Source organism: Leucopleurus acutus (assembly GCF_964270905.1).
Source record: "Leucopleurus acutus genome assembly, chromosome: 19".
Classification (NCBI taxonomy): Eukaryota; Metazoa; Chordata; class Mammalia; order Artiodactyla; family Delphinidae; genus Leucopleurus; species Leucopleurus acutus.
The window spans coordinates 28392534-28419552 of record NC_139161.1 but is presented as its reverse complement, the minus strand read 5'-3'; the positions used below and the strand labels follow the sequence as shown (position 1 = coordinate 28419552).

General features: G+C 35.8%; 1 protein-coding gene and 1 pseudogene across 2 annotated transcripts in view; one reads left to right on the top strand and one right to left on the bottom strand.

The window, feature by feature from the left end:
- The window catches only part of BRIP1 (BRCA1 interacting DNA helicase 1), a gene marked incomplete at both ends in the record, with an annotated part of 196385 nt that overhangs the window by 91603 nt on the left and 77763 nt on the right, over nucleotides 1–27019 (top strand). The window contains 1 exon segment of the mRNA XM_082860172.1: nucleotides 6102–6263. Within this exon segment, the coding sequence (XP_082716298.1) occupies nucleotides 6102–6263 (162 nt within the window).
- Nucleotides 3303–3822, bottom strand: LOC309975115 (protein tyrosine phosphatase type IVA 1-like; annotated as a pseudogene). Its single transcript has one exon. The product of its transcript is annotated as a protein tyrosine phosphatase type IVA 1-like (transcript).

Sequence of the window (27019 nt, the reverse complement as noted above, 5' to 3'; positions counted from 1 at the left end):
TTTACATCCTCATCTTTCCACTGCACCTAGATTAATACCTGGTATTAGTTAGCAAGTATTCAGCATGTTTGAATATCTGAAATGAATTAAAAGTATTCTTATGAGTCCTGTAACTTAAGATTTTAATTTTATTATTTATTTATTTATTCATTGTTTGTTTTTATTTTTGGCTGTGTTGGGTCTTCGTTGCTGTCTGTGGGCTTCTCTAGTTGTGGTGAGCGGGGGCTTCTCCATTGAGGTGCACAGGCTTCTCATTGTCATGGCCTCTCTTGTTGTGGAACATGGGCTCTAGGCGCACAAGCTTCAGTAGTTGTGGCTGTGGGCTCTAGAGCACAGGCTCAGTAGTTGTGGCGCACGGGCTTAGTTGCTCTGAGGCATGTGGGATCTTCCCGGGCCGGGGCTCTAACCTGTGTGCCTTGCATTGGCAGGCAGATTCTTAACCACTGCGCCACGAGGGAAGCCCAGATTTTAATTTTTTATAACAATACCATGTAAATGTTACTTTAATTTTCCTAAGAATGTTTGAATTGTCATTTGTCAGTCTGCCTTCTATTTCTTTTTAGGAAGTAATTTAAAGTGGTTAGCTACATGCTTAATACCACCTGTGGGCCTAATATAATTCTAGTTCTTTATAAAGAGCTGTAGTTTTCAACTAAGAAGTATTTTTGGAAATTACTGGCATTTAGTAGGTGAGAGCCTTATGCTAAACTCCTATATAACCAAGGATTGTGCTTTCCAAAATCCAGAATGCTCCTGTATAGAAACATTGCTATAAGCAGTAGCAAAGGAAAAATATATGTTGCACATTTTCAAGATATTTCCTTAGAGGTTCAAATAAATATGGGAAGTTATTAGTAAATTCAGCATATATTTTTTCAAAAGAATGTTATTATAGGTTCTGTGTTCTCAATCTAGTGCACAAAAGCCCGTTTAACCTGTAATGTCACTAAATAATAATTAACAATAATAATAATGCTAGTTCAGCTGGATTCTGTAACATTTCCGCCAACTTTTAAAAAGTTTTTTATTTTAATTGTGGTAAAAAACACATGCCATAAAATTTGCCATCTTAACCATTTTTAAGTGTATAGTTCAGTTTTGTTAAGTATATTCACACTGTTGTATATAACCAATCTCTAGAGCTTTTTCATATAGCAACACTGAAATTCTATTCTTAAACAACAATTCTTCATTACCCCCTCCTCTCAGCCCCTGGTAACCACCATTACACTTTTTGTTTTTATGAATTTGACTATTCTAAATACTCATGTAAGTGGAATCACAAGGTTTTTGTGATTAGTTTATTTCGCTTAGCCTGGTGTCTTCAAGGTTCATCCTTGTAACATGAATCAGAATTTCCTTCCTTTTTAAGGCTTAGTAATATTCCAGTTGTGTGTGTGTGTGTGTGTGTGTGTGTGTATCATTTTGTTTGGTCATTCATTCCTTGATCACCCCAAATTTTTACTTAAAAAATTATAACTTGAAAAATGGAAAAAATAGTATTAATATAGTGAATATCTTTATACCCTTAACCTAGATTCATCAGTTTTTAACATTTTGCATCTGTATATATATGAGACAAAGGAAGAGAAGAGTAATATTGCAAAATGTTGATGATTACATTAATTTTGGTTATGGTATTAGAAAGTAATTTATAGACATAGTGACACCTTGCCCTTAATTAGTTTAGCATGTTTCTCCTAAGAACAAGTACATAATCTTGCATAACCACAGTATCATGATCATATCCAAGCAATTTAATATTGATACAATAGAATCTATATTTTTCCAGATATTCCCAATGTGTCTTTTGTTATTTTTTGATGATAAATGCATTTCACCATTTATTTAATGTTTAAGCTCTCACACTAGATTTTTACAAGCTGGTGAACACTGACAAATTATTTCTCCCACAGAACTATAACCACATGTTCCGGGACAGTATAAATATATGGTTGAGCTAACGTTAATACTCATCACCATTTTATCTATTACATAATAAAACAAATTGTCAAGTATCCACATATTAAGTTACACAGCTCAAAAGACATAAAACATTAAATGTCTGCTCAATTCATTAGCAGAAACCCACTTTTTTTTTTGGCAAGAGAGGTTGGGAATCACACTTCAAACCAAAATAAGTTGGTAAACAACTTCAGATAAGTTTGAAAAAAAATTACAAGAATTTCAGAAATTTTATGATTAAGAATTGTTTTAGCTACAATAACAAAGTATTTCTACCTTTTAAAAACATATTTATAAATTAAAATACATATTCTACATGTTCTTCACAAGACAAAGGCAACATTTTACTAAAAATACTTAATAGCCCCCTCCCATTCTTTTTTCAGGCCCTCCCTGTAAGTTACACCCCAAAGTGCAAACATTAAAATTAACTGTAAGGCTTTTTTGTCTGGAGACATTAAAGGCATGTGCTTCCGTACAATGTAGATTTTCTATAACAGCACAAAATGAGTTTTATAGAAAGACATTAAATAATCACTGTAAGACTTGGTTAATTAAAAAAAAAGAGCAAATCTCATGTATACTGGTATGAATGTAGAAGATGTAAACATATCGTGAGCAAATAACCTCATAGGCCCTACTTTCTATGTTGGAAATGCTGGAAGGAATAAACCACATAAGGTCCAGAGTTTTCATATTCCTGGGATTTTAGTTCTATATCATACTAAAAATATACAAGAACTGTGCTGGGTATTTTGGCACCTAGTCTTTCTAAATTTCTTATATATTGATAAGATTCTGGCATGGAAACAGATTTAAAGACATGACTCAGTACTGCATGATTTCAGGAAATGTAATTTGGTACAAATGATAAGCACATTTTATTTTTTATTTATTTATTTTTTTGCGGTACGCGGGCCTCTCACTGTTGTGGCCTCTCCCGTTGTGGAGTACAGGCTCCGGACACGCAGGCTCAGCAGCCATGGCTCACGGGCCCAGCCGCTCCGCGGCATGTGGGATCTTCCCGGACCGGGGCACAAACCCGTGTCCCCTGCATCGGCAGGCGGACTCTCAACCACTGTGTCACCAGGGAAGCCCGATAAGCACATTTTAAATGCTGAACAGAAAGAATCCTTTGCTAAGTGGCTAAGTAGGTTGATCATAGCCCAAACATAGAGGTTGCAATTCTGCCAGGCTTGTGACCTGGTAAAACTGCTTTTCGACACTCCTATGGAAGTTTCATCAGACTTTACCAAGCCAACGTGCTGGCTAACATGTATGACAGATTCTGTCTGTCTAGGTTCCACTTCTAAGCAATGGCATCAGGCACCCCAGTTTTATTGAATGCAACAATTGTTTCTATGACCATTGGAGTCTTTGAAGCGCAGCCACATTTTAGGACGATACTTCTCCAAATAGAAAAGTTGCTTGCTGTTAAAAGCTCCATGCCGCTTTTGTCTTATGAACTGTACTGCATCTTCATATTTCATTCCACCTTCAATTAATGCTAGGACGACAAGCAATGGACCTCTCCCAAGGCCTGCAACACAATGAAAGGCAGTACAACAACCAGGGTCTTCATGAAACTTAATTTTCACAAGACTTAACCAGTCATCAACCATCTGGTTACATGGTGGTACACCATCATCAAAAGGCCAATTGAGAACATGGATGCCTTCTTTCTCTACAAGAGTAGTGTCATAAGTTGCTTCACATACTCTTACTATTGTGGTAACCATACTTCTTAAGTTCCTCTATAAATTTGTTTAAGGTTGCATTAGTTGGATTGTGTGTAATGAGAAATCTCACGTTCTTGTAAGTGACTTCCACAGGAGCTGAGCGGTTCATTCGAGCCATGTTAATTTAGTTAAAAAACACTCAATAGGCTTATGAAAGAATTTTAAAAATTGAATACAGAAATGATGCAAATAAACTGAGTCTACTTCAATATACTGCACTTGAAATTCTCAGTGCTTTCGAGTATGAAGTTGGGAGTAATGGGAAATGAAATGAACCTCCTGACAAGAAGCAGCAATTCTTCAATCCAGTAATACTGAGGTAGTAGAAAAGGAGTTCACTGAGGTTTACCCCATCCAGGTCAGAACTCTTGTAAAAAATGCTCTGTGGATTTCAATTCAACACTTCTGTGTCCAGGTTAGCCACTCTTATGGGGGCTTCTTGGTGGAGTAGTAATGAATTTCTACAGTTCACTTGTCTGCATAGAGGTTGTGCTGTGCCTGGCAGTAGTCTCCACTGCCATTCAGAAACTCCATAAATGTGTGACCAAGAACGCCACAGAACTGCCTCTCTCTAGCCTGTTCTCTTGGCATAGGTTTGGTTATCCCAAGAAAGGTCCACTCTTGTAGCTTCACTCTCAGGGCACCGAATGCTCCCAATGTGTCTTTTATACCTGTTTATTTTTCTTATTCTTGATTCATGATCCAGTCAAGTATTATATATTGCATTTGGTTTTCAAGTCTCTTTAGTTTTTTTTTTTTCTTATTTTAAACTGAAGTATAGTTGATTTACAGTATTAGTTTCAGGTGTACAACATAGTGATTCAAAGTTTTTATAGATTATTAAAACTCCATTTAAAGTTTATACTCCATTTAAAGTTATAAAATATTGGCTATTATCCCTATGCGGTACAATATATCCTTGTAGCTTATTTATTTTATACATAGTAGTTTGTACCTCTTAATTCGCTACCCCTATCTTGCCCTTCCCCCCACTAGTAACCACTAGTTTGTTCTATTTGGGAATGTTTTCTGTTTTGTTATATTCATTTGTGTTGTAATTTTTAGATTCCACATGTAAGTGATAACATACAGTATTTGTCTTTCTCTGTCTGACTTATTTCACTTAGCCTAATACCCTCCAGGTCCATCCACATTGTTGCAAATGGCAAGATTTTGTTCTTTTTTATGGCTGAGTACTCTTCCAGTGTGTGTGTGTGTGTGTGTATACCACATCTTCTTTATCTGTTCATCTGTGATGGACATTTAGGTTGCTTCCATATCTTTAACTATTGGAACTACTATGAATATTGGGGTACATGTATCTTTTCAAATTAGTGTTTTTGTTTTCTTCAGATATACTCCCAGAATTGGAATTGCTGGATCATATGGTAGTTCTATTTTTAGTTTTTTGAGGAACCTCCATACAGTTTTCCATAGTGGCTGCACCAGTTCATGCCTCTTTAGTACTTAAAATAGTTTCCTTGCCCTTTTTTTCTGTCTTTCATGACATTTTTAAAGAATTCAAGTCACCAGTTGTCCTTAGGAATATTTTATAATCTGGAATTTTCTGATTGTTTTCTCATGATAAGATTCAAGTTAAAGTGTTTGGTAAGAATACTATATAAGTGATATTGTTGCTTCCCATTGTATCATATCAAGAAACACATACTATCAGTTTGTCTTATTACTAGTTGATCATTTGGTTTAAAGTTGATTAAACTGGTATCCATCAGATGTCATCTTGCAAAATGTACCTCAATCTCGTATATCATTTCCAAATATAAGACTATTACATTTTTCAACAATCTGAAGTGTTTACATTGTCTTTAGAATACTAATAAAATTTGTACTTTCTCTTAGTCAAATTAACTATACTAAGGCTAGACCTATGTGAATGTAGAGGAATTGCACATAACTGTAACATTTGGTGGGTCTGATTTCCTGACTATAGATCTTTGAGCATCAGGGAATTTGTGAAACAGTAGTTCCTGTCATAATTGAATCTTAGAGACTTAACTATAGCAGATCGTACCAGTCCTCATCTCTTATTTTGGATTCATTTCTGATTTATTCATTTCATTTGTTCCTATCATCTAACAAAATGTTGTTACCTGCTTAATTTTGTAAAGCTGTTGAGGAAATACATAAATATAACCTGTTTTTCTTTCATCCTAAGAGAATTCAGTGGTCTGCCTAAAGTAAAACTTTCATAAATTAAATCTATATATAATTAATTAAAGGTAATAGGAAAACCCCCCAACAATTTAAAAGTGAATTTTCTCTAAACTCATTGCTTGATCTTTTTTTGACATACATGTAATTAAGGCTCCCAAATTAAATGCTAATTTGCCTGCCTCATTTAAGCATAACTCTAATACTGACATATTTATATTCTAGGTTTGGGTTGGCACCATTGGGTCAGGCCCCAAGGGTCGCAATCTCTGTGCTACCTTCCAGCACACGGAAACATTTGAGTTCCAGGATGAAGTGGGAGCACTTGTGTTATCTGTGTGCCAGACTGTGAGCCAAGGAATTTTGTGTTTCCTGCCATCTTACAAGGTAAAGGAATATTTATTTTTTCTTTTGCCTTTAAAAGATCATGTGGCGTAACCACCACAAGCAACAGGGGAATTACAGTTTCCTAAACTTCATATATTATTTTACTTGTTTACTAAGATGCTGCCTGATGGTTCTACCACAGATTTTTATTCTTAGAGGCAGGTTGATATTTTCATGGTTAAAGGAAAAAGCATTGTTTTCACTTTGATAAATTATACTATTTGAATGTTTCAGTAATCTGAATAAGACTTTCTTTGTTGCCCATCTTTTTTTTTTGGAGTATAATTGCTTTACAATGTTGTGTTAGTTTCTGCTGTACAGTGAAGAGAATCAGCTATATGTATACATATATCCCCTCCCTCTTTGACCTCCCTCCCACCCACTTCCCCCCATCCCACCCATCTAGGTCATCTCAGAGCATGGAGTTGAGCTCCCTGTGCTATACCGGAGGTTCTCACTAGCTATCTATTAGGTTGGCCCAACCCAATATTTTACACCTGGTAGTGTACTTATGTCAAACCTAGTCTCCCAATTCATCCCACCCTCGCTTTCCCTCCCTGTGTCCACATGTCCATTCTCGACGTCTACGTCTCTATTCCTGCCCTCAAACTAGGTTCATCTGTACCATTTTCCTAGATTCCACATACATGCATTAATATATGATATTTGTTTTTCTCTTTCTGACTTACTTCACTCTGTATGACAAACTCTATGTCCATACACATCTCTACAAATGACCCAGTTTCGTTCCTTTTTATGGCTGAGTAATATTCCATTATATATATGTACCACATCTTCTTTATCCATTCATTTTTCAATGGAAATTTAAGTTGTTTCCATGTCCTGGCTATTGTAAATAGTGCTGCAGTGAACATTGGGGTACATGTGACTTTTTGAATTATGGTTTTCTCAGAGTATATGCCCAGCTGTGGGATTGCTGGGTCATATGGTACTTCTATTTTTAGTTTTTAAAGGAAACTTCATACTGTTCTCCATAGTGGTTGTATCAGTTACATTCCCACCAACAGTGCAAGAGGGTTCCCTTTTCTCCTCACTGTCTCCAGCATTTACTGTTTGTAAATTTTTTTTTTTTTTGTAGATTTTTTGATGATGGCCATTCTGACCTGTGTGAGGTGATACCTCACTGTAGTTTTGATTTGCATTTCTCTACTAATTAGTGATGTTGAGCATCTTTTCATGTGCCTCTTGGCCATCTGTATGTCTTCTTTGGAGAAATGTCTATTTAGGTCGTCCTTCCATTTTTTTTTTTTTTTTTTTGCGGTACGCAGGCCTCTCACTGTTGTGGCCTCTCCCGTTGTGGAGCACAGGCTCCAGACACGCAGGCTCAGCGGCCATGGCTCACGGGCCCAGCCGCTCCGCGGCAAGTGGGACCTTCCCGGACCGGGGCACGAACCTGTGTCCCCTGCATTGGCAGGCGGACTCTCAACCACTGCGCCACCAGGGAAGCCCGTTGTCCTTCCATTTTTTGATTGGGTTTTTGTTTTTTGATATTGAGCTGCATGAGCTATTTGTATATTTTGGAGATTAATCCTTTGTCCGTTGCTTCGTTTGCAAATATTTTCTCCCATTCTGAGGGTTGTCTTTCCATGTTGTTTATGGTTTCCTTTGCTGTGCAAAAGCTTTGAAGTTTAATTAGGTCCCATTTGCTTACTTTTTGTTTTTATTTTCATTACTCTGGGAGGTGGATTTAAAAAGATCTTGCTATGATTTATGTCATAGAGTGTTCTTCCTACGTTTTCCCCTAAGAGTTTTGTAGTGACTGGTCTTACATTTAGGTCTTTAATCCATTTTGAGTTTATTTTTGTGTATGGTGCTAGGCAGTGTTCTAATTTCATTCTTTTACCTATAGCTGTCCTGTTTTCCCAGCACCACTTATTGAAGAGGCTGTCTTTTCTGCATTGTATGTCCTTGCCTCCTTTGTCATAGATTAGGTTACCATAGGCACTTGCTTTTATCTCTGAGCTTTCTATCCTGTACCATTGATCTATATTTCTGTTTCTGTGCCAATATCGTACTGTATTGATTACTGTAGCTTTGTAGTATAGTCTGAAGACAGGAAGCCTAATTCCTCCATCTCCGTTTTTCTCTCTCAAGATTGCTTTGGCTATTCGGGATCTTTTGTGTTTCCATACAAATTGTAAAATTTTTTGTTCTAATTCTGTAAAAAATGCTCTGGGTCGTATAGTCATTTGCACAGTATTGATTCTTCCAATCCAAGAACATGGTATACCTCTCCATCTGTTTGTGTCATCTTTGATTTCTTTCATCAGTGTTTTATAGTTTTCTGAGTACAGGTCTTTTGCCTCCTTAGGTAGGTTTATTCCTAGGTATTTTATTCTTTTTGTTGCAATCTTAAATAGGATCTTAAATAGGATCTTAAATAGGATCTGATCTTTTGTTGTTAGTCTATAGGAATACGAAAGATTTCTGTGCATTAACTTGGTATCCCTCAACTTTACTAAATTTATTGATTAGCTCTAGTAGTTTTCTGGTGGTATCTTTAGGGTTTTCTATGTATAGTATCATATCATCTGCAAACAGTGATAGTTTTACTTCTTTTCCAATCTGGATTCCTTTTATTTCCTTTTCTTCTCTGATTGCCATGGCTAGGACTTCCAAAACTATGTTGACTAATAGTGGTGAGAGTAGACATCTTTGTCTTGTTCCTGATCTTAGAGGAAATGCTTTCAATTTTTCATCATTGAGAATGATGTTTACTGAGTTTGTTGTATATGGCCTTTATTATGTTGAGGTAGGTTCCCTCTTAGCCCACTTTCTGGAGAGTTTTTATCATAAATGGGTGTTGAATTTTCTCAAAAGCTTTTTCTGCATCTATTGAGATGATCATATGGTTTTTATTCTTTAATTTGTTACTATGGTGTATCACGTCGATTGATTTGCATATATTGAAAATCCTTACATCTCTGGGATAAATCCCACTTGATCATGGTGTATGATCCTTTTAATGTGTTGTTGGATTCGGTTTGCTAGTATTTTGTTGAGGATTTTTGCGTCTATGTTCATCAGTGATATTGGTCTGTAATTTTCTTTTTTTGTGATATTTTTGTCTGGTTTAGTATCAGGGTGATGGTGGCCTCGTAGAACGAGTTTGAGAGTATTCCTCCCGCTGAAATTTTTTAGAAGAGTTTAAGAAGGATAGGTGTTAGGTCTTCTCTAAATGTTTGATAGAATTCACCTGTGAAGCCATCTGGTCCTGGACTTTTGTTTGTTGGAAGATTTTTAATTACAATTTCAATTTCATTACTTGTGATTTGTCTGTTTATATTTTCTAATTCTTCTTGGTGCAGTCTTGGAACGTTGTAACTTTCCAAGAATTTGTCCATTTCTTCCAGGTTGTCCATTTTATTGTCATATAGTTGCTTGTAATAGTCTCTTATAATCCTTTGTAGTTCTGCAGTGTCAGTTGTAATTTCTCCTTTTTCATTTCTGATTGTATTGATTTGAGTCCTCTCCCTTTTCTCTTGATGAGTCTTGCTAAAGGTTTATCAATTTTGTTTAATTTCTCAAAGAGCCGACTTTTAGTTTTATGTAATTCCTCTTTGATTTCTTCAGTGATCTCTTGGTTATTTAGCAGTGCACTGTTTAGTCTCCATGTATTTATGGGTTTTTTTTTTTCCTGTGGTTGATTTCTAATCTCAGTGTCGTGGTCAGAAAAGATGCTTGATACAATTTCAGTTTTCTTAAATTTTCCAAGGCTTGATCTGTCCAACATGTGATCTATCCTAGAGAATGTTCTGTGTGCTCTTGAGAAGAAAGTGTATTCTGCCACTTTCAGGTCGAATATCCTATCAATATCAATTAAGTCTATCTGGTCTGTTGTGTCATTTAAAGCTTGTGTTTCCTTATTTATTTTCTGTCTGGATGATCTGTCCATTGGTGTAAGTGGGGTGTTAAAGTCCACTACTATTACTGTGTTACTGTCAATTTCCCCTTTTATGGCTGTTAGCATTTGCCTTATGTATTGAGGTGCTCCTATGTTGGGTGCATAAATATTTATAATTGTTATACCTTCTTCTTGGTTTGATCCCTTAATCATTATGTAGTGCCCTTCCTTATCTTTTGTAAGTCTTTATTTTAAAGTCTATTTTATCTAATTTGCAGTATTGCAAACTATCTGCAGTATTGCTACTGCAGCTTTCTTTTAATTTACAGTTGCATGGAATATCTTTTTCCATCCCGTCACATTCAGTCGGTATGTATCCCTAGGTCTGAAGTGGGTCTCTTGTAAGACAGCATATATATGAGTCTTGTTTCTGTATCCATTCAGCCAGTTTGTGTCTTTTGGTTGGACATTTAATCCATTTACATTCAAGGTAATTATCGATATGTATGTTCCTATTACCATTTTCTTAATTGTTTTGGGTTTCTTTTTGTGGGTCTTTTCCTTCTCTTGTGTTTCCCACCTAGAGAAGTTCCTTTAGCATTTGCTGTAAAGCTGGTTTGGGGGTGCCGAATTCTCTCAGCTTTTGTTTGTGAAGGTTTTGATTTCTCCATTGAATCTGAATGAGATCCTTGCTGGGTAGAGTAATCTTGGTTGCAGGTGTTTCCGTTTCATCACTTTAAATATGTCCTACTACTCCCTTCTGGCCTGCAGAGTTTCTGCTGAAAAATCAGCTGATAACCTTATGGGGATTCCCTTGTATGTTATTTGTTGCTTATTCCTTACTGCTTTTAATATTTTTTCTTTGAATTTAATTTTTATTAGTTTGATTATTATGTTTCTTGTTGTGTTTCTACTTGGGTTTATCCTGCCTGGGACTCTCTGTGCTTCCTGGACTTGAGTGGCTATTTTCTTTCCCATGTTAGGGAAGTTTTCGACCATAATCTCTTCAAATATTTTCTCGGACCCTTTGTCTTTCTTCTCTTCTTCTGGGACCCCTAGGATTCGAATGTTGGTGTGTTTAATGTTGTCCTAGAGGTCTCTGAGACCATCCTCATTTCTTTTCATTCTTTTTTCTTTTTTCTGCTCCTCGGCAGTTATTTCCACCGTTCCGTCTTCCAGCTCACTTATTCGTTCTTCAGCCTCAGTTATTCTGCTATTGATTCCTTCTAGGGTATTTTTCATTTCAGTTATTGTGTTGTTCATCATTGTTTGTTCTTTAGTTCTTCTCGGACCTTGTTAAACATTTCTTGTATTTTCTCGATCCATGCCTCCATTCTATTTCCAAGATACTGGATCATTTTTACTATCATTACTCTGAATTCTTTTTCAGGTAGGTTGCCTATTTCCTCTTAATTTATTTGGTCTTGTAGGTTTTTATCTTGCTCCTTCATCTGTTAACATATTGTTTTGTCATCTCATTTTTCTTGATGGGTGGGGCTGTGTTCCTGTCTTACTGGTTGGTCTGAGTCATCCAGCCCTGGAGTTTGCAGTTAGTTTGGTAGAGCTGGGTCTTGGAGCCAAGATGAGGACCTCTGGGAGACCTCACTCTGATTAATATTCCCTGGGGTCTGAGGTTCCCTGTTAGTCCAGCTGTTTGGACTCAAAGCTCCCATCACAGGAGCTCAGGCCTGACTCCTGCCCTGGAACCAAGATTCTGCAAGTTGCACAGCACAGAAAAAAAAAAAAAAGGAGCTGAACAATAAGAAAGAATAAAAAATAAAATAAAATTGGAAAAGTTAAAAATGTACTAGAAAAAATTAAGATATAAATGAAACAACAATAACTAGCCAAAACAGAACCACAACAGGAAAAATAAAAGGGGTGGCCAGAAAATGCTTTGGCTGTTGGGAAGCGGAGTTTAGGCGGAGGTGGGGCCTAGGCTCAGGACCAGTGTGGCTAGAAAAGGTCCTGGGGGTTGGTGGCGGGACTTGGACTCAGCACAGCTGGAGGGGGGCCTCAGAGGGTGGAGGTTCAGGCCCAGGACCCCAGCAGGCTTCTTGGGGTCCGAGTGGGTAGGGGCCCCATTCCCTTCCAGTCCTCTGATCTCTCAAAGGTCTCTCAAAGGTCTCTCACCATCCTTGCTGATCTCCTCACTGTGAGTGGGCCCTTCCTAGCGTGGGAACCTTTCCCCTGCCCCAGCCACCCCTCAGGGGCACTGGTCTGGTCTCGCCTGCACTTCACCCCCTCCCTCCCCCCTGTGTCGCACCTGGTTGCGTGGGGGTTCCTCCCATCCCCTTAGGTTTCTGAGGTCCCCCACCAGTGCCTGGTATGTGCCCTAGTTATGAGGAGATGTAAACTCTGCATCCTCCTACTCTGCCATCTTGACTCCGCCTCCTGTTGGCCGTCTTTTTACTTCATGTATTTGAGTAGAAAAAAATTTTTTTTCTTGTTTTTAGAGTTGCTGTGAGTTTTAATAGTATTTTCTTATGTTAAATTGAGTTATATCTTGTATTTTAGTCCTCCTAATACTCAAAGCATTAAAAGCACATATAATTCCTGAGAGTAAAATCATACTTTATGAAAATCTAAGCTAAATTTCAATGTAGAGAAGTGGCATTCCCTTTTCTTTTTTCATAGGAAGTTATTATATATGTAAGGACATTAGCGTAAGTAATATATTTGAATGGGAATATTGATACTTTTGGCTCTTCTTCTGTCTACATACTGCTATGGTCTGATGTTTCTCCCCATATGTTTCTCCCCATATATTAAAATCCTAACCCCCAAAGATGATGACATTAGGAAGTGGGGCCTTTGGGAGATGCTTATGTCATGAGGATAGAGTCCTCATGAATGGGATTAATGACTTACAAAAGAGGCTCCAGAGAGATTCCTTGTCCTTTCCACCATGTGAGGACACTGTGAACCAGGAAGAGGGCCCTCACCAAACATGACCATGCCGGTGCCTTGATCTTGTACTTTCCAGAACTGTAAATGATAAATTTCTGTTGTTTATAAGCTACCCAGTTCCTGGCACTTTGTTGTAGCAGCTGGAATGGGACTAAGATGCATAGTTTGTTCGCCAAATATGCAGTAAATTAGTTCTTCTGTAGATAAATTGAAGGAATTACTTTCAGAAGAAATTTAGTCATATAGGTTTTTTTTTAATAAGAATGTCTAAAAATGGACATATACATATTCAAAATTCTTAATACAAAGCAATATTTATTCCAGAGTGTAAACACCTACACCAAAAGTTATGTTAAGGAAAACTAATAATTAAGCCTGGAATTAAAGAAAAGCAAGGTCTCAGCACATTAAGAAAACGTTTTGAATTAACACCACAATGTAAATCAACTATATTTCAATAGAATAAAATTTAAAAGAAAGAAACCCTTTTTATATTTTTATAGTTTCCAATCACAATCACAAAAAGTGAGCCAGGAATTGCCCAGTTGAGTAAATGAACAATTTCATTTTCTGTTAGGCTTCAACAAAGTTTTTAATTACTAATTCAATCTTCTCACTAGCTTTAAAATTCTTCAGATTGTCTATTTCTCCATGATTTGGTTTTTGTAGATCATGTTTCTAGGAATTCATCCCTTTTGTCTAGGTTATCCAGTTTCTTTCCTTCTGCTAGTTTTAGGTTGTTTGCTCTTCTTTTTCTAGTTTCTTAAGGTGTAATATTAGGTTATTGATTTAAAATGTTTTTCAAGTGTGCGATTACAGATATAAATTTCCCTCTTAGCACTGCTTTCTTTGCATCCTATAAATTTTGGTATGTTTTGTTTTCATTTTCATATTTGTCAAGGTATTTTCTGATTTCTCTTGTGATTTCTTCTTTGACCTATTGGTTGCTTAAAAAGTGTGCTTGATTTCCTTACATTTGAATTTTCTAGTTTTCTTTCTGTTATTTATTACTTATTTTATTCCATTGTGATCAGAAAAGGCATTTTGTATGATTACAGTCTTTTATTGAGACTTGATTTGTGGACTAGCATGTGGTCTCTCCTGGAAAATGTTCCATGTGCATTTGGGGAAAATGTGTATTCTCCTGTTGTTTGGTGGTGTTCTATATATGTCTGTTAGGTCCAGTTGCTTTACACTGTTGTTCAAGTTCTCTATTTCCTTATCTATCTCTGTCCAGGTTATATGCATTATTAGAAATGGGGTATTGAAATCTCCAACTGTTATTGTAGAATTATCAGTTTCTCTCTTCAACTCTGTCATTGTGTGCTTCATATGTCTTGGGTGCTCTAGTTTTGGTTTTGTTTACAATTGTTATATGTTCTTCTGAATTGGCCCGTTTTATCAATATGTAGTATCCTTTGTCCATTGTAACAATTTCTGGTGTATTTGTCTCATATTAATAATGGCATCCTACCTTTCTTTTGGTAATCATTTGCATGGAATCCCTTTTTCCGTCCTTTTACTTTTGACCTTCACATCTTTAGATCTAAAGTGAATCTCTGTCTCTTTTTTAAATTGAACTATAATTGATTTACAGTATTGCATTAGTTTCAGGTATACAACACAGTGACTTGGGTTATTACAAGATGTTGGGTATAATTCCCAGTGCTAAACAGTAAATCCTTGTTGCTTATCTATTTTATATATAGTAGTTTGAACCTGTTAATAAAGTGAATCTCTTGTAGTCAACATATAGTTGGACCATATATATTTTTAATCCATTCTGCCAATGTCTGCTTTTTGATTGGAGAATTTAATTCACTTATTTTTAAAGTAATAAATGTAAGAAAAGACTTCAGCCATTTTATTATTTGTTTTCTGTATGTTTTACAACTATTATGTACCTCACATTTCCTCCATCATTACCTTTTTTGTTTGGTTGATTTTTTTGTAGTTACACATTTTGATTCTTTTCTCATTCTTTCGTGTATATTTCATAGGGTTTTTTTTTTTGTGGCTAACATGGGGATTGCCTATAACATCCTAAAGTTATAACAGTCTGATTTTTTAAAAATTTATGTTATTGAAGTATAGTTGATTTACAGTGTTGTGTTAATTTCTGCTGTGGGATAGCAGAGTGATTCAGGTGTGTGTGTGTGTGTGTGTGTGTATGTATATTTTTTCATATTCTTTTTCATTATGGTTTATCACAGTGCTATGCAGTAGGACCTTGTTTATCCATTCTGTATATAATAGTTTGCATCTGCTCATCCCAAACTCCTGATCCATCCCTCCCCCCACCACACTTGACAACCACAAGTCTGTTCTCTATGTCTGTGAGTCTGTTTCTGTTTCGTAGATAAGTTCATTTGTGTCATATTTTAGATTTCACATATAAGTGATATCCTATGGTATTTGTCTTTCTCATTCTGATTTACTTCACTTAGTATGATAATCTCTAGGTCCATCCATGTTGCTGCAAATGGCATTATTTCATTCTTTTTTATGGCCGAGTAGTATTCCATTGTATATATGTACCACATCTTTATCCATTCATCTGTCAATGGACATTTAGGTTGTTTCTGTGTCTTGTCTATTGAGAATAGTTCTGCTATGAACATAGGGGTGCAGGTATCTTTTTGAATTATAGTTTTGTCTGGATATATGCCCAGGAGCAGGATTGCTGGATCAAATGGCAACTCTAGTTTTAGTTCTCTGAGGAACCTCTGTACTGTTTTCCATTGTGGCTGCACCAACTACATTCCCACCAACAGTGTAGGAGGGTTCCCTTTTCTCCACACCCTCTTCAGCATTTGTTGTTTGTAGCTTTTTTAATAATGGCCATTCTGACTGGTGTGAGGTGGTACCTCATTGTAGTTTTTTTTTTTTTTTTTTGCGGTATGTGGGCCTCTCACTGTTGCAGCCTCTCCTGTTGCGGAGCACAGGCTCCGGACGCGCAGGCTCAGCGGCTATGGCTCACGGGCCTAGCTGCTCCGCGGCATGTGGGATCTTCCCAGACCGGGGCACGAACCCTTGTCCCCTGCATTGGCAGGTGGACTCTCAACCACTGCGCCACCAGGGAAGCCCCTCATTGTAGTTTTGATTTGCATTTCTCTAATAATTAGTGATGCTGAGCATCTTTTCATGTTCCTATAGCAGTCTGATTTGAATTGATACCAACTTAACTTCATTTGTGTACAAATACTCCACTTGTAGACAGATCCATCCCCCCATTATGTTACTGATGTTACAAATTATTTCTTTATACATATGTTCTTGATAACTCAGGATTATAATAATTTTTATGCATTTGCCTTTTAAATCCTGTAAAAATTAAAAATAGAGTCCTAAACCAAAATTACAATAATAGTGGCTTTGTATTTGCCCATATATTTACCTTTACCTTTATTATACCATTATATGGTCTTAAGTTGCTGTCTTGAATCCTTTCATTTCATAATGAAGGACTCCCTTTAGCATTTCTTGTAGGGAAAGTCTAGTGTAATGAACTCTCTCAGCTTTTGTTTATCTGGATATGTCATAATTTCTTTCTCATATTTGAAGGACAGTTTTGTCATATGTAGAATTCTCAGTTGATAGTTTTTTCTTCAGCACTTTAAATATGTCCCACTGCTTCCTGGCCTCCAAGGTTTCTGATGAGAAGCGAGCTTATGATCTTATTGAGGATCCTTGTATGTGATGAGTTGTTTCTCTCTTGCTTGCTTTTATAGCTTTTTAATGCTTATTAGAAAAAAGAGAGAAATATCTTAAAATTATAGTCTGTTTGCACATTATAAAAAAAGAGGAAAATAAACACAAAGAGAGAAGGAAATAAGTAAGAACAAAACAATAAAATAGAAAACTGATAAATAATAGAAACAAATAAATGAAACTAAGAGCTATAGTCATTATTAAAGTATACTAATAAAATGAAAAACTTAACCAGACCGGGCTTCCCTGGTGGTGCAGTGGTTGAGAGTCTGCCTGCCGATGCAGGGGACACGGGTTCATGCCCCGGTCTGGGAGGATCCCACATGCCGCGGAGCGTCTAGGCCCGTGAGCCATGGCCACTGAGCCTGCACGTCCGGAGCCTGTGCTCCGCAACGGGAGAGGCCACAACAGTGAGAGGCCCACATACCGCAAAAAAAAAAACACAAAAAACTTAACCAGACCAATTAAGAATAAATAAATAAATAAATAGAATAAATGTTACCAATATTAGGAATTAAGAGGGAACATGGTTACAGATTCTGTTGAGTTAAAAAGATAATAGAGAAATAATTTCAAAAACTTTATGCCAGGGACGAAGTGAGAGAGTGGCATGGACATATATACACTACCAAATGTAAAATAGATAGCTAGTGGGAAGCAACCACATAGCACAGGGAGATCAGCTCAGTACTTTGTGACCATCTAGAGGGGTGGGATAGGGAGGCTGGGAGGGAGATGCCGGAGGGAGGAGATATGGGGATATACGTATATGTATGGCTGATTCACTGTTGTAAAGCAGAAACTAACACACCATTGTAAAGCAGTTATACTCCAATAAAGATGTTTAAAAAAAAAACTTTACGCCAAACAGTTAAACACCTTACCTGAAATAGACAAATTCCTTGAAAGACACGGATTATGAAAATTGACTCAACAAGAACGAGATAATTCAAATAAAATATCTGTTGAAAAAATTAAAGTAGTAATTCAAATTTTTCAACAAGGAAAAGTGTAGGCTTAGATGTCTTCATTGCTGAATTCTATCAAGAATACACACATTTGGGGGACTTCCCTGGTGGTGCAGTGGATAAGACTCCACACTCCCAATGCAGGGGGCCCAGGTTCAATCTCTGGTTAGGAAACTAGATTCTACATGTATGCCGCAACTAAGAGTTCACATGCCACAACTAAGGACCCCACAAGCTGCAGCTAAGGAGCCCACCTGCCACAACTAAGGAGCCCACTTGCTGCAACTAAGACCCGGTGCAACCAAATAAATAAATATTTTTTAAAAAGTACACAAACTCAAAAAATAGAGAAAGAAGGAGCACTTCCCAACTCATCAGGCAAGCATAACTCTGATATCAGAGCCAAACAAGGACATTACAAAAAACAAAATTGTAGACCAACACAGTCCTAAAAGTCTTTAATAAAAAATTGGTAAATTTAATCCATTAATATAAAAAGGATCATACATAATGACTAAGTGGGATTCATTCTGGGAAGCCAATAATTGTTCAGTCTTTAAAAATCAAGCATTATAATTTACCAGAGCAGGATAAATTAGAAAAAATACATGTTTATCTAAATTTTTCAGGTAAAGCATTTTACAAATTCATTGCCAATTTATGATGTAAACTTTTAGTAAACAAAGAACAACCTGATAAAGGGGAATCTATGAAAAACTTACAGCTAACATCCTGCTTAATGTTGTAAGAGTGAATGCTTTTTTGCCTAACTAGGCACAGATATCCATTCTCACTGCTTGCATTCAACATTGTATTCAGTGCAGTAAGGCAAGAAAAGGAAATAAAAGATATAAGGATTTGAAAGGAAGTAAAATTGTTTTTGGTCAGACTTCGTGATTGTGTACTTAGAAAATCCTAACGAATCTACCAAAAAGCTATTAGAATTAATAACTAAACGTAGCAACCTCTCAGTCTAGAGCAGGTCAATATACATAAACAGATTGTATGTCTATACTAGTAATGAACTATTGGAAAATAAAATTTAAAACAATACCACTTAAAAACACTTAAAAAGCATGAAATTATGTGCATGACATGTATGACCTGAACACTAAAAAGTATAAACATTGCTGAGAGAAATTAAAGCCTATATAAAAAAATCTATGTAAATGTGGAGACATACCACGTTAATGAGTTGGAAGTCTCAGTATTGCTAAGGTGTCTGTTTTCCTGAAATTTATCTATACACTCAAGCCAATCTTAGTATAAAAATAGAAATTTCAATAGCCTTTTTCTTTAGAAATTGATATGATTCTATAATGCACACAAAAATGCAATTACTTTGATTTTTTTAACTTAGAAAAATAAACAAACAGAAAGCTAGAAGTTGTAAAATACTTGGTTTCAAGATTTACTGTAAAGCTACAAAATTCAAGACAGTTGGGTATGGGTATAAGAATAGACAATACAGTTGACCCTTGAACAATGTGGGGGTTGGGGCACCAACTTTCTGAGCAGTCAGAAATTTGCTGTCACTTTACAATTGGCCCTTCGTGTCTGTGGTCCTCAGATTCAACGAACCACTGATTGTGTAGTACTGTAATATGTATTTACTGGAAAAAAAATCTGCATATTTAAGTATGAAGCAGTTCAAGTCCATGTTGTTCATGTGTATATCAGTGGAACAAAACAGAGTCCAGAAATAGATCCACATGTATATATGTATGGTCAACTGACTTTTGACAAAGATATCAGGGTAATTTAATGGAGAAGTGGCAGTCTTTTCAAGAAAACAGAACACTTGTATATCCATTTGAGATAAAATGAATATTGATACCTTATAACCTTTTATAACCTTATAAAAATTAACTCAAAAGTGATCACATACCTAAACATAAAAGCTAAAACATAACTAAAATCACCTCTTCAAAGAGCTTATCTCCAAATATAGTCACATTCTGAGGTACGGGGGGTTAGGGCTTTAACATGAATTTTGGGGAAGAACAAAGCCCATAACAGGGCACAAAAGAACTTTTGGGGGAAACGTAAATGTTCCATATTTTGATTATGGTAGGAGTTTCTTGGGGACATGCATTTGTCAGAACTCATTGAGCTGTTTGCTTAAAATGGTTGTATTTTGTTATGTGTAAATTATACCTCAATAAAATTGCTTTTTGAAACAGCAAAACATCAACTCAAATAAAACAGAAGAAATAAAAATTCTCATTGCAAATCTGATTAAAATTTAATTAAGATAGGGACTTCCCTGACGGTCCAGTGGTTCAGACTCCACACTTCCGCTGTAGGGGGCAAAGGTTCAATCCTTCGTTGGGGAGCTAAGATCTGCGTGCTATACCAGGCACCCAAAATTTAAAAAAAAAAAAAATAAATAAAATATGTTTATCTGGAAAGGATAATATAGGATTTTCCCACACAGGAATATGGTGTGTGACTATACTACGAATTGTTTTTGTATCCTTCAGTAAAATTAGGTAGTTAAACCAACAATGAAACAATGACCTTACCACTTTGCCTTTAACAGAAGTACATAAATAGATACATTCTGCTTTTCATTAGGTTAGCTGGTATTCTACTATAAATAAATAGCTGAAAAATTAACTTTTTGATATGAAAACCTGTGTGTTTGAATGTAGTTCAAATTCACTTATAAAATGAATGTTGAATTATTTATACAAATTGACATGCCATGAGTTTTTAGTTAATCAATCTTATGTTATAGTTTATATTCCCAACAAGCTTCTACTTCACCTTCATGAAATCTAGAATGTTTAATAATGTAGGTGCAATAGGCAGGTAAGAGTTCAGCTAAAGCAAATCATCAACCCAAAAAAAAAAAAGGGGAGGGAAAGATGTTATAAGATTTTAAAATGGTAAACAAAATAATGAAATTCTATTTTAATTAATGAATAATATGTCTATATATACAACATTAAGACTAGAATGCTATTAACATCTAATATTAGATACCAATCCATAATTATGACATAATGAGAATAATTGATGAAGTATTTTTTTAATGTTCTTTTTAAAATTTATTTATTTTATTTATTTTTAGTTGCATTGGGTCTTTGTTGCATGTGGGCTTTCTCTAGTTGTGGTGAGCAGGGGCTACTCTTCATTGTGGTGCGCGTGCTTCTCATTGCAGTGGCTTCTCTTGTTGCAGAGCACAGGCTCTAGGCATGTGGGCTTCAGTAGTTGTGGCATACAGGCTCAATAGTTGTAGCTCACAGGCTCCAGAGCGCAGTCTCAATAGTTGTGGCGCACGGGTTTAATTGCTCCGTGACATGTGGGATCCTTCCGGACCAGGAATCAAACCCATGTCCCCTGCATTGGCAGGTGGATTCTTAACCACTGTGCCACTAGGGAAGTCCCGATAAAGTATTATTATTGTTTTACAGATGTATAACTCACAATTTTAAAACATATCTAATTACAATGGCATAGTAAACAGCTTCCATAGAAACATCAGTAACTGATGATAAATCAACTGAAGTTTATAGGCATTAGCCCTTTTCTCTTTGTTGGATACTTTGTCTTTGATAAGATAACAGGTCCCAGGACTTTTTACATCTTAATGTAGACAGATTGATGACTTGTACACTAATGGTTTTTATCTTAATCTTGTTTAAAAGCATCTTTTTCCTTTCTGATACTCTGATACCCTTTGAGTATCAATTCTGATACTCATTTTCAAAAGTTACTTTTGCTAGCACTGCTACTGATTTTACCATAGATACATTTTCTTTTAGTGTATGTTCACCTTGTCTTGTAACAGTAAAAAAAATCTTAAAAATGACAGTTGTAACATAGCTTCCTAGTAAAAGTACATTTTCTAAATAAGTGAAAATTTTAAGTAAATTTTTAAAAGTGCTGGCTTTATTATAATAAACATTGCATACTTTAAATATCCTACTTTTTGTTTCTATTGATTTTCCTTTTCCGGATGTTTCATGTAAATGGAATCATACAATATATGGCCTTCTGTGTGTGGCTTCTTCACTTAGCATAATGTTTTCATGGTTTATCTGTGTTGTAAGATGAATCAATACTTTATTCCTTTTTATGGATGAATGTATTCCTTTTACTTTCAATCTGTTTGTATCTTTGAATTTAAAGTGTGTCTTTTGTAGATAGCATGTAGTTGGATCATTTTAAAAAATCTGTTCTGGGGCTTCCCTGGTGGCGCAGTGGTTGAGAGTCCGCCTGCCGATGCAGGGGACACGGGTTTGTGCCCCAGTCCAGGAAGATCCCAGATGCCGCGGAGCGGCTGGGCCTGTGAGCCATGGCCGCTGAGCCTGCGCATCCGGAGCCTGTGCTCCGCAGCGGGAGAGGCCACAACAGTGAGAGGCCAGTGTACCGCAAAAAAAAAAAAAAAAAGTCTGTTCTGCTAGTCTCTGCCTTTTTAGAGTGTTTACTCCATTTAAATTTAATGTAATTATTGATAAGGTAATTTTTACATCTGCCACTTCGCTATTTGTTTTCTGTATGTTGTCTTTCTCTCCCTCTATTCCTCCATTACTTCCTTCTTTTCTGTTAGATATATATTTTCTAGTGTGCCATTTAAATTTTTCTAGTGTGCTCTTTTAATTTCATTAGCATTTCTTTTACTATATATTTTTGAGTTATTTTCTTAATGGCTGTCCTGGGAATTACAATAAACAATTTATACAATGTAGTTTGAATTGATACTAAATTTCAATAGTATGTTAAAACTTAGATCTTCTATAGCTATATTATGTCCCACTTTCTTTGTGCTATCGTTGTCATAAAAATTACATATTTATACATTGTATGCCTATCAGAACAGATTTATAATTACTGCTTTATGCATTTGTCTTTTAAATGAGACAGGAGACAAAAAGTTACAAATAAAAAATATATTTATACTGCCTTTTTTTGTTTACGTATGTTGTTACTTTTACCAGTACTCTAATTCTTCCTGTAGATTTCACTTACTGTCTAGTGTCTCTAAACACTCATTCTTAAATAGAGTCTGCCTTGCACCTCTCTCAGTTGTAATCCATTGTCATTATCATGGAGCCCTTTTGATCTGATGGTAAGGTATTGGGAAAGGCAAATCATCCTCTAATTCTTTGATTAAGTCTCAGTCCTTTAGTGGGCCTGTGTCCTTGGGCTATAACCTTCACATGTGTTTCTCAGCTCTTTATTCATCTCCTTAGATGAGTCAGGAAGTCTAGAGGGAGCTGAAGTTTGGATAATTTTCCTTTTCCCCAATTTTGGATAAGGCTGTAGCAAAGTCTTCTCCCTTACTGGGAGATTGGCATTTGTTATGGCGAATGCCTAGAGTATATTTCAAAATGGTTGTTTTCCCCCTCTCCCTGCCAGAAAAAGGAGGGTTTTTCTTAACTCTTTACTGTGATAACTTTGGGGGGGATGTTCCTGGAGGTAGTATCTACAAAATATGGGGGCCCCCTAGGGATGTGGCCCATAGGAGTTTCTCACTATTACACTAGTATACACTGTGCCTCCGGCAATTAATCCAAATTATCATTTAAGCATTCCTACCAATTTATGGTTTTAGTGTCTTCTGCGCCCAGTAGCATTTCTGGACTGTGATTCTCTGTATTCACTATCTCTTCAGATTTTAGGATAGCAGTTTGCCTTATGACCTCAGTTCTCTGATGTGTCCAAGTCATTGATTTTCAGTTTGTTCAGCTTTTTTCTTGGTGTAAGTTGGGTATGATGACTTCTGAGTTCTTTACATATTGGAGCTGAAAGTGGAAGTCCTAATTTTATCTTTTAAAATATATTTTCAACTGAGTTTCAGAATGTAGATAGAATTTACTTAAAAGATAGAACCAACACATTGTAATAGTCTTTGTACCACTGTCAACTCTTACACGTTACAGTGGCTAGAGTCATTGAATGTCATCTCTTTTGCATTTTGAAGGGGTTAGACATTGGACATGCAGAAGACATGAGAGCTTACATTAGAATTTATTTCGGGGGAAATTTGGGACATACAAATTTAAGTTTTCAAATCACACATTGCAGTGGTAAATAATTTTTTCCTGTATGTCTAGATAATTACAATCCATGTTTTACTCAAAACTTTACTCTTTTACTGAGAGAAATGAAATGAATTTCCTTTTATTATAAACTGCAGCATTTATGTAAGGATAAAAATGAGAAAGTTGTCGTTCTAGATTCCCCTCCCACACACACACACACACACACACACACACTTCTTTCAGAGCCTTCTAAAGTTACTAAATATTGTAATAGTTTCATGAAGAATACCATTCCTCCACTAAGATAAATTTGATTTTAACTCTATTGTCATTTAACTAGTGGCACCACTGCTTTAGAACTCTCTGAGAGATCATTTTTATGGATACAAGAGTTTTTTTATGGATAGAGAAGTTTCCATTAAATCATTTTGAAAAGAGACTCTCTGGTGCCAAAGTAGCAACTTGGATCTTTTTATTTGTACATTACAGACTGTGATTTTCTTTTACATCTTTGAGTAAAAACTATTTTCCCTGAGGGGACATTTTGCGTTCACCACTGATTGTCAGATAAGGAATAAAATGCAAAATGTTTCAGTCTCTATTTACAATTTTTATAAATATTGTTTAATATTAAGCTTGTAAGTTGAGAAATTTGCAATGCTACTAGTTTGACGTTTCTCATTTTTAAGCTATACTGCATTTAATTTAAAGGAGAAACCAAATTGTTCCACGTAAAACATTTTTCTTTTTTCTTGTTTAGATACTTGAAGTTTCGGTAGATTATGGATTTGCCTTATTTTAAGTGATCAACTGAGCCTTTTTAAGGAATTTTTTCCACTGTGTTAAATAAAAGGAATCTTGATGTTGTTGCAGCCTTTGGGATGGTGATAAGGAGGTTGTACATCTCTGAGAAGTGAGGAGTAGTTCTTAAGAACTTCTGCTCTTTTTTATTCACTCATTTGTTTATTCCTTCATTAATGTATTCATTTGACAAACATTTATTGGGCATATACTGTATTCTGGGTAGAGAATTCAAATGACTTGGCCAAGGTCATATGTTTAATTAGTGAATGTACATGCCTTAGAACTCTTGATTTTCTAGTCCAGTTCTGTCTTCGTAATAGTATTTCTAGAGTTTGATATATGAACTATAGTTGATCTGATAAAATTAATTTGATCCATTACTTTTTGTTTAGAACAATATGTACATGTGTACAAATACCTGCATATTGGTATATTTCAGTTTTTATATTTGCTTTGCACATTTGGCTTTGCTTGTGAGCTAAACTGTTATTGTTAGGAAGATAGATACAAGAGGTACGCTGAAGGAATAGGTTGAAAAGCTGCTTTAATGAGTAAGTGATCAAATATTCTGAAAAATAGAGTAATTGGAAAGTAGCTATTTAAATAACCATTTTTTTGCTTTGTTTTGTTTTATATGCATGTATGGAGTCATGTATACCCTTCGTCTATACATGCATACATCTGGCTCCAAAAAAGCATTATAAAAATGTATTGGTTATATGTATAACTGATTCACTTTGCTGTACACCCGAAACTAACACAACATTGTAAACAACTATACTCCAATAAAAATTTTAAAATATATATTTATTGGTTATAATTTTTAAGTGAAAAATCTAGGGAGAATAAGAGAAGTTAAGATTAAACTAGAGTCAAGGATGGCCATGTAACAGTTTGGCAAAGGATCAAGTAATAAATCTGTATTCATTCTAACTGCTTGTGCATCCTTCACTCCCCAACATTGGTTCTAAATTGTATTTTCCTTGAATAAAAGCATAGTTAGAGAAAGCACTTTTGGGGGAATAACAGACAAATTGGTTAAATTTAACTTATGATTAATTTACTATACATTTCCATATTAAAGCAATTTATTTGAACTTGATGTGGGCTAGACAAAGTTGGAGGCTCCAGGCATTCATCTTGGTTACAGTCTTTTAATATCCATTTATAGTTAATCTTTGTAAAAGAGACCAATGGATTTTTCCTTGTGGCTGATACTCTCAGATTGGCAGCTTTTGAATTTAGGTGATTTGGGTATCACCAGTTGGGAAATTACCTTGATGCAACAATTACCCCTAAATACACTCATCAGACAGGCTGTCCCAAAGGTAATGAGACAGAGAAGCTAACAGACAAATTAAGATGCTTGAATCACAAAGTTTATTTAAATAAATTTCAAACACGTACTTAGAAGTAAAAGGAAAGAGTTGAGGGTAAGTTAACACATTTAGGAGAGGATACAAGTGGGTGGTAGGACCACATCACCTAAATCCTGGGTTACACAGTGTTCATATGTCTTGTCTTTCATTCTCTGCCACATCAGCATTTTTTGCTGATACTGTAGCTACAAAGACTAGAAATGAGTTTGAGCAGCTTGGCCCAGTAGATGGAAAGTACTCAAGGCTAATGACACAGGCTTACTTTATTAAAGAAAAGCAGGGGCTAGAGCTAGAGCTCAGAGCTCTAGCCTACCAGTTAGCCTACCGAGCAACTATGGCTTTTATTTGCCTTTCTTGGGGAAGGGGATACTTGGGGCCAGGATGGGTTTCAACAATGGGTGGCTGAATTAAGATTTCATGAATAATTGAGTGTTTCATATGCCTCAGATATATTTGGTATATCTTGACTATTTATTGCTTCATGTATATATAGCATATCTTGAACACTTAGTGTCTACTTGATCTAACCATCCCTTTCCATCTGTGTTCATACATATGTGCTGTACTTATTTTATGTTTAACATGTCTTATAGGTTTCCAACTTCTGTCTGTAGTTTAAACATCTTACGAGTTTCACATATCCATTTGGTTTCTTGTCTTTTATAATAGAATTGAATATTCTCAAATACTACAACAAATGCAAATTACAGATGTGAATTCCCTCAATTTCTTGCTTTCAATTTTAAGGTGCCAGATTCTCAAGGGTTACCACGTTTTAAAACTCTTTCAGAAAGAAATATGGCATTTTCTATAGGACATAGTAAATGAATAGTTAGAGCCCATACCAGTGCATTGGTATTTACCTTGGTACAAAGTACTATTTTTGAAGAGTTTTTAGAAATAACATTTGCCTTAGTTACCTGTTTTAGATAATGCTAGCTTGAAGATGGTATAACTAGGAAATCATGGTAACATAACAGATCATAAAGGGAAAAATATCATCAAGGAAAAAATTCTACAGATAGCAGCTTAATGTAGAAAAGTCTATTGATTATGTAATTTTTTTAAAAATAGAGTTTATTTTTTTAGAGCAGTTTTAGGTTCACAGCAAAATTGAGTGATCAGT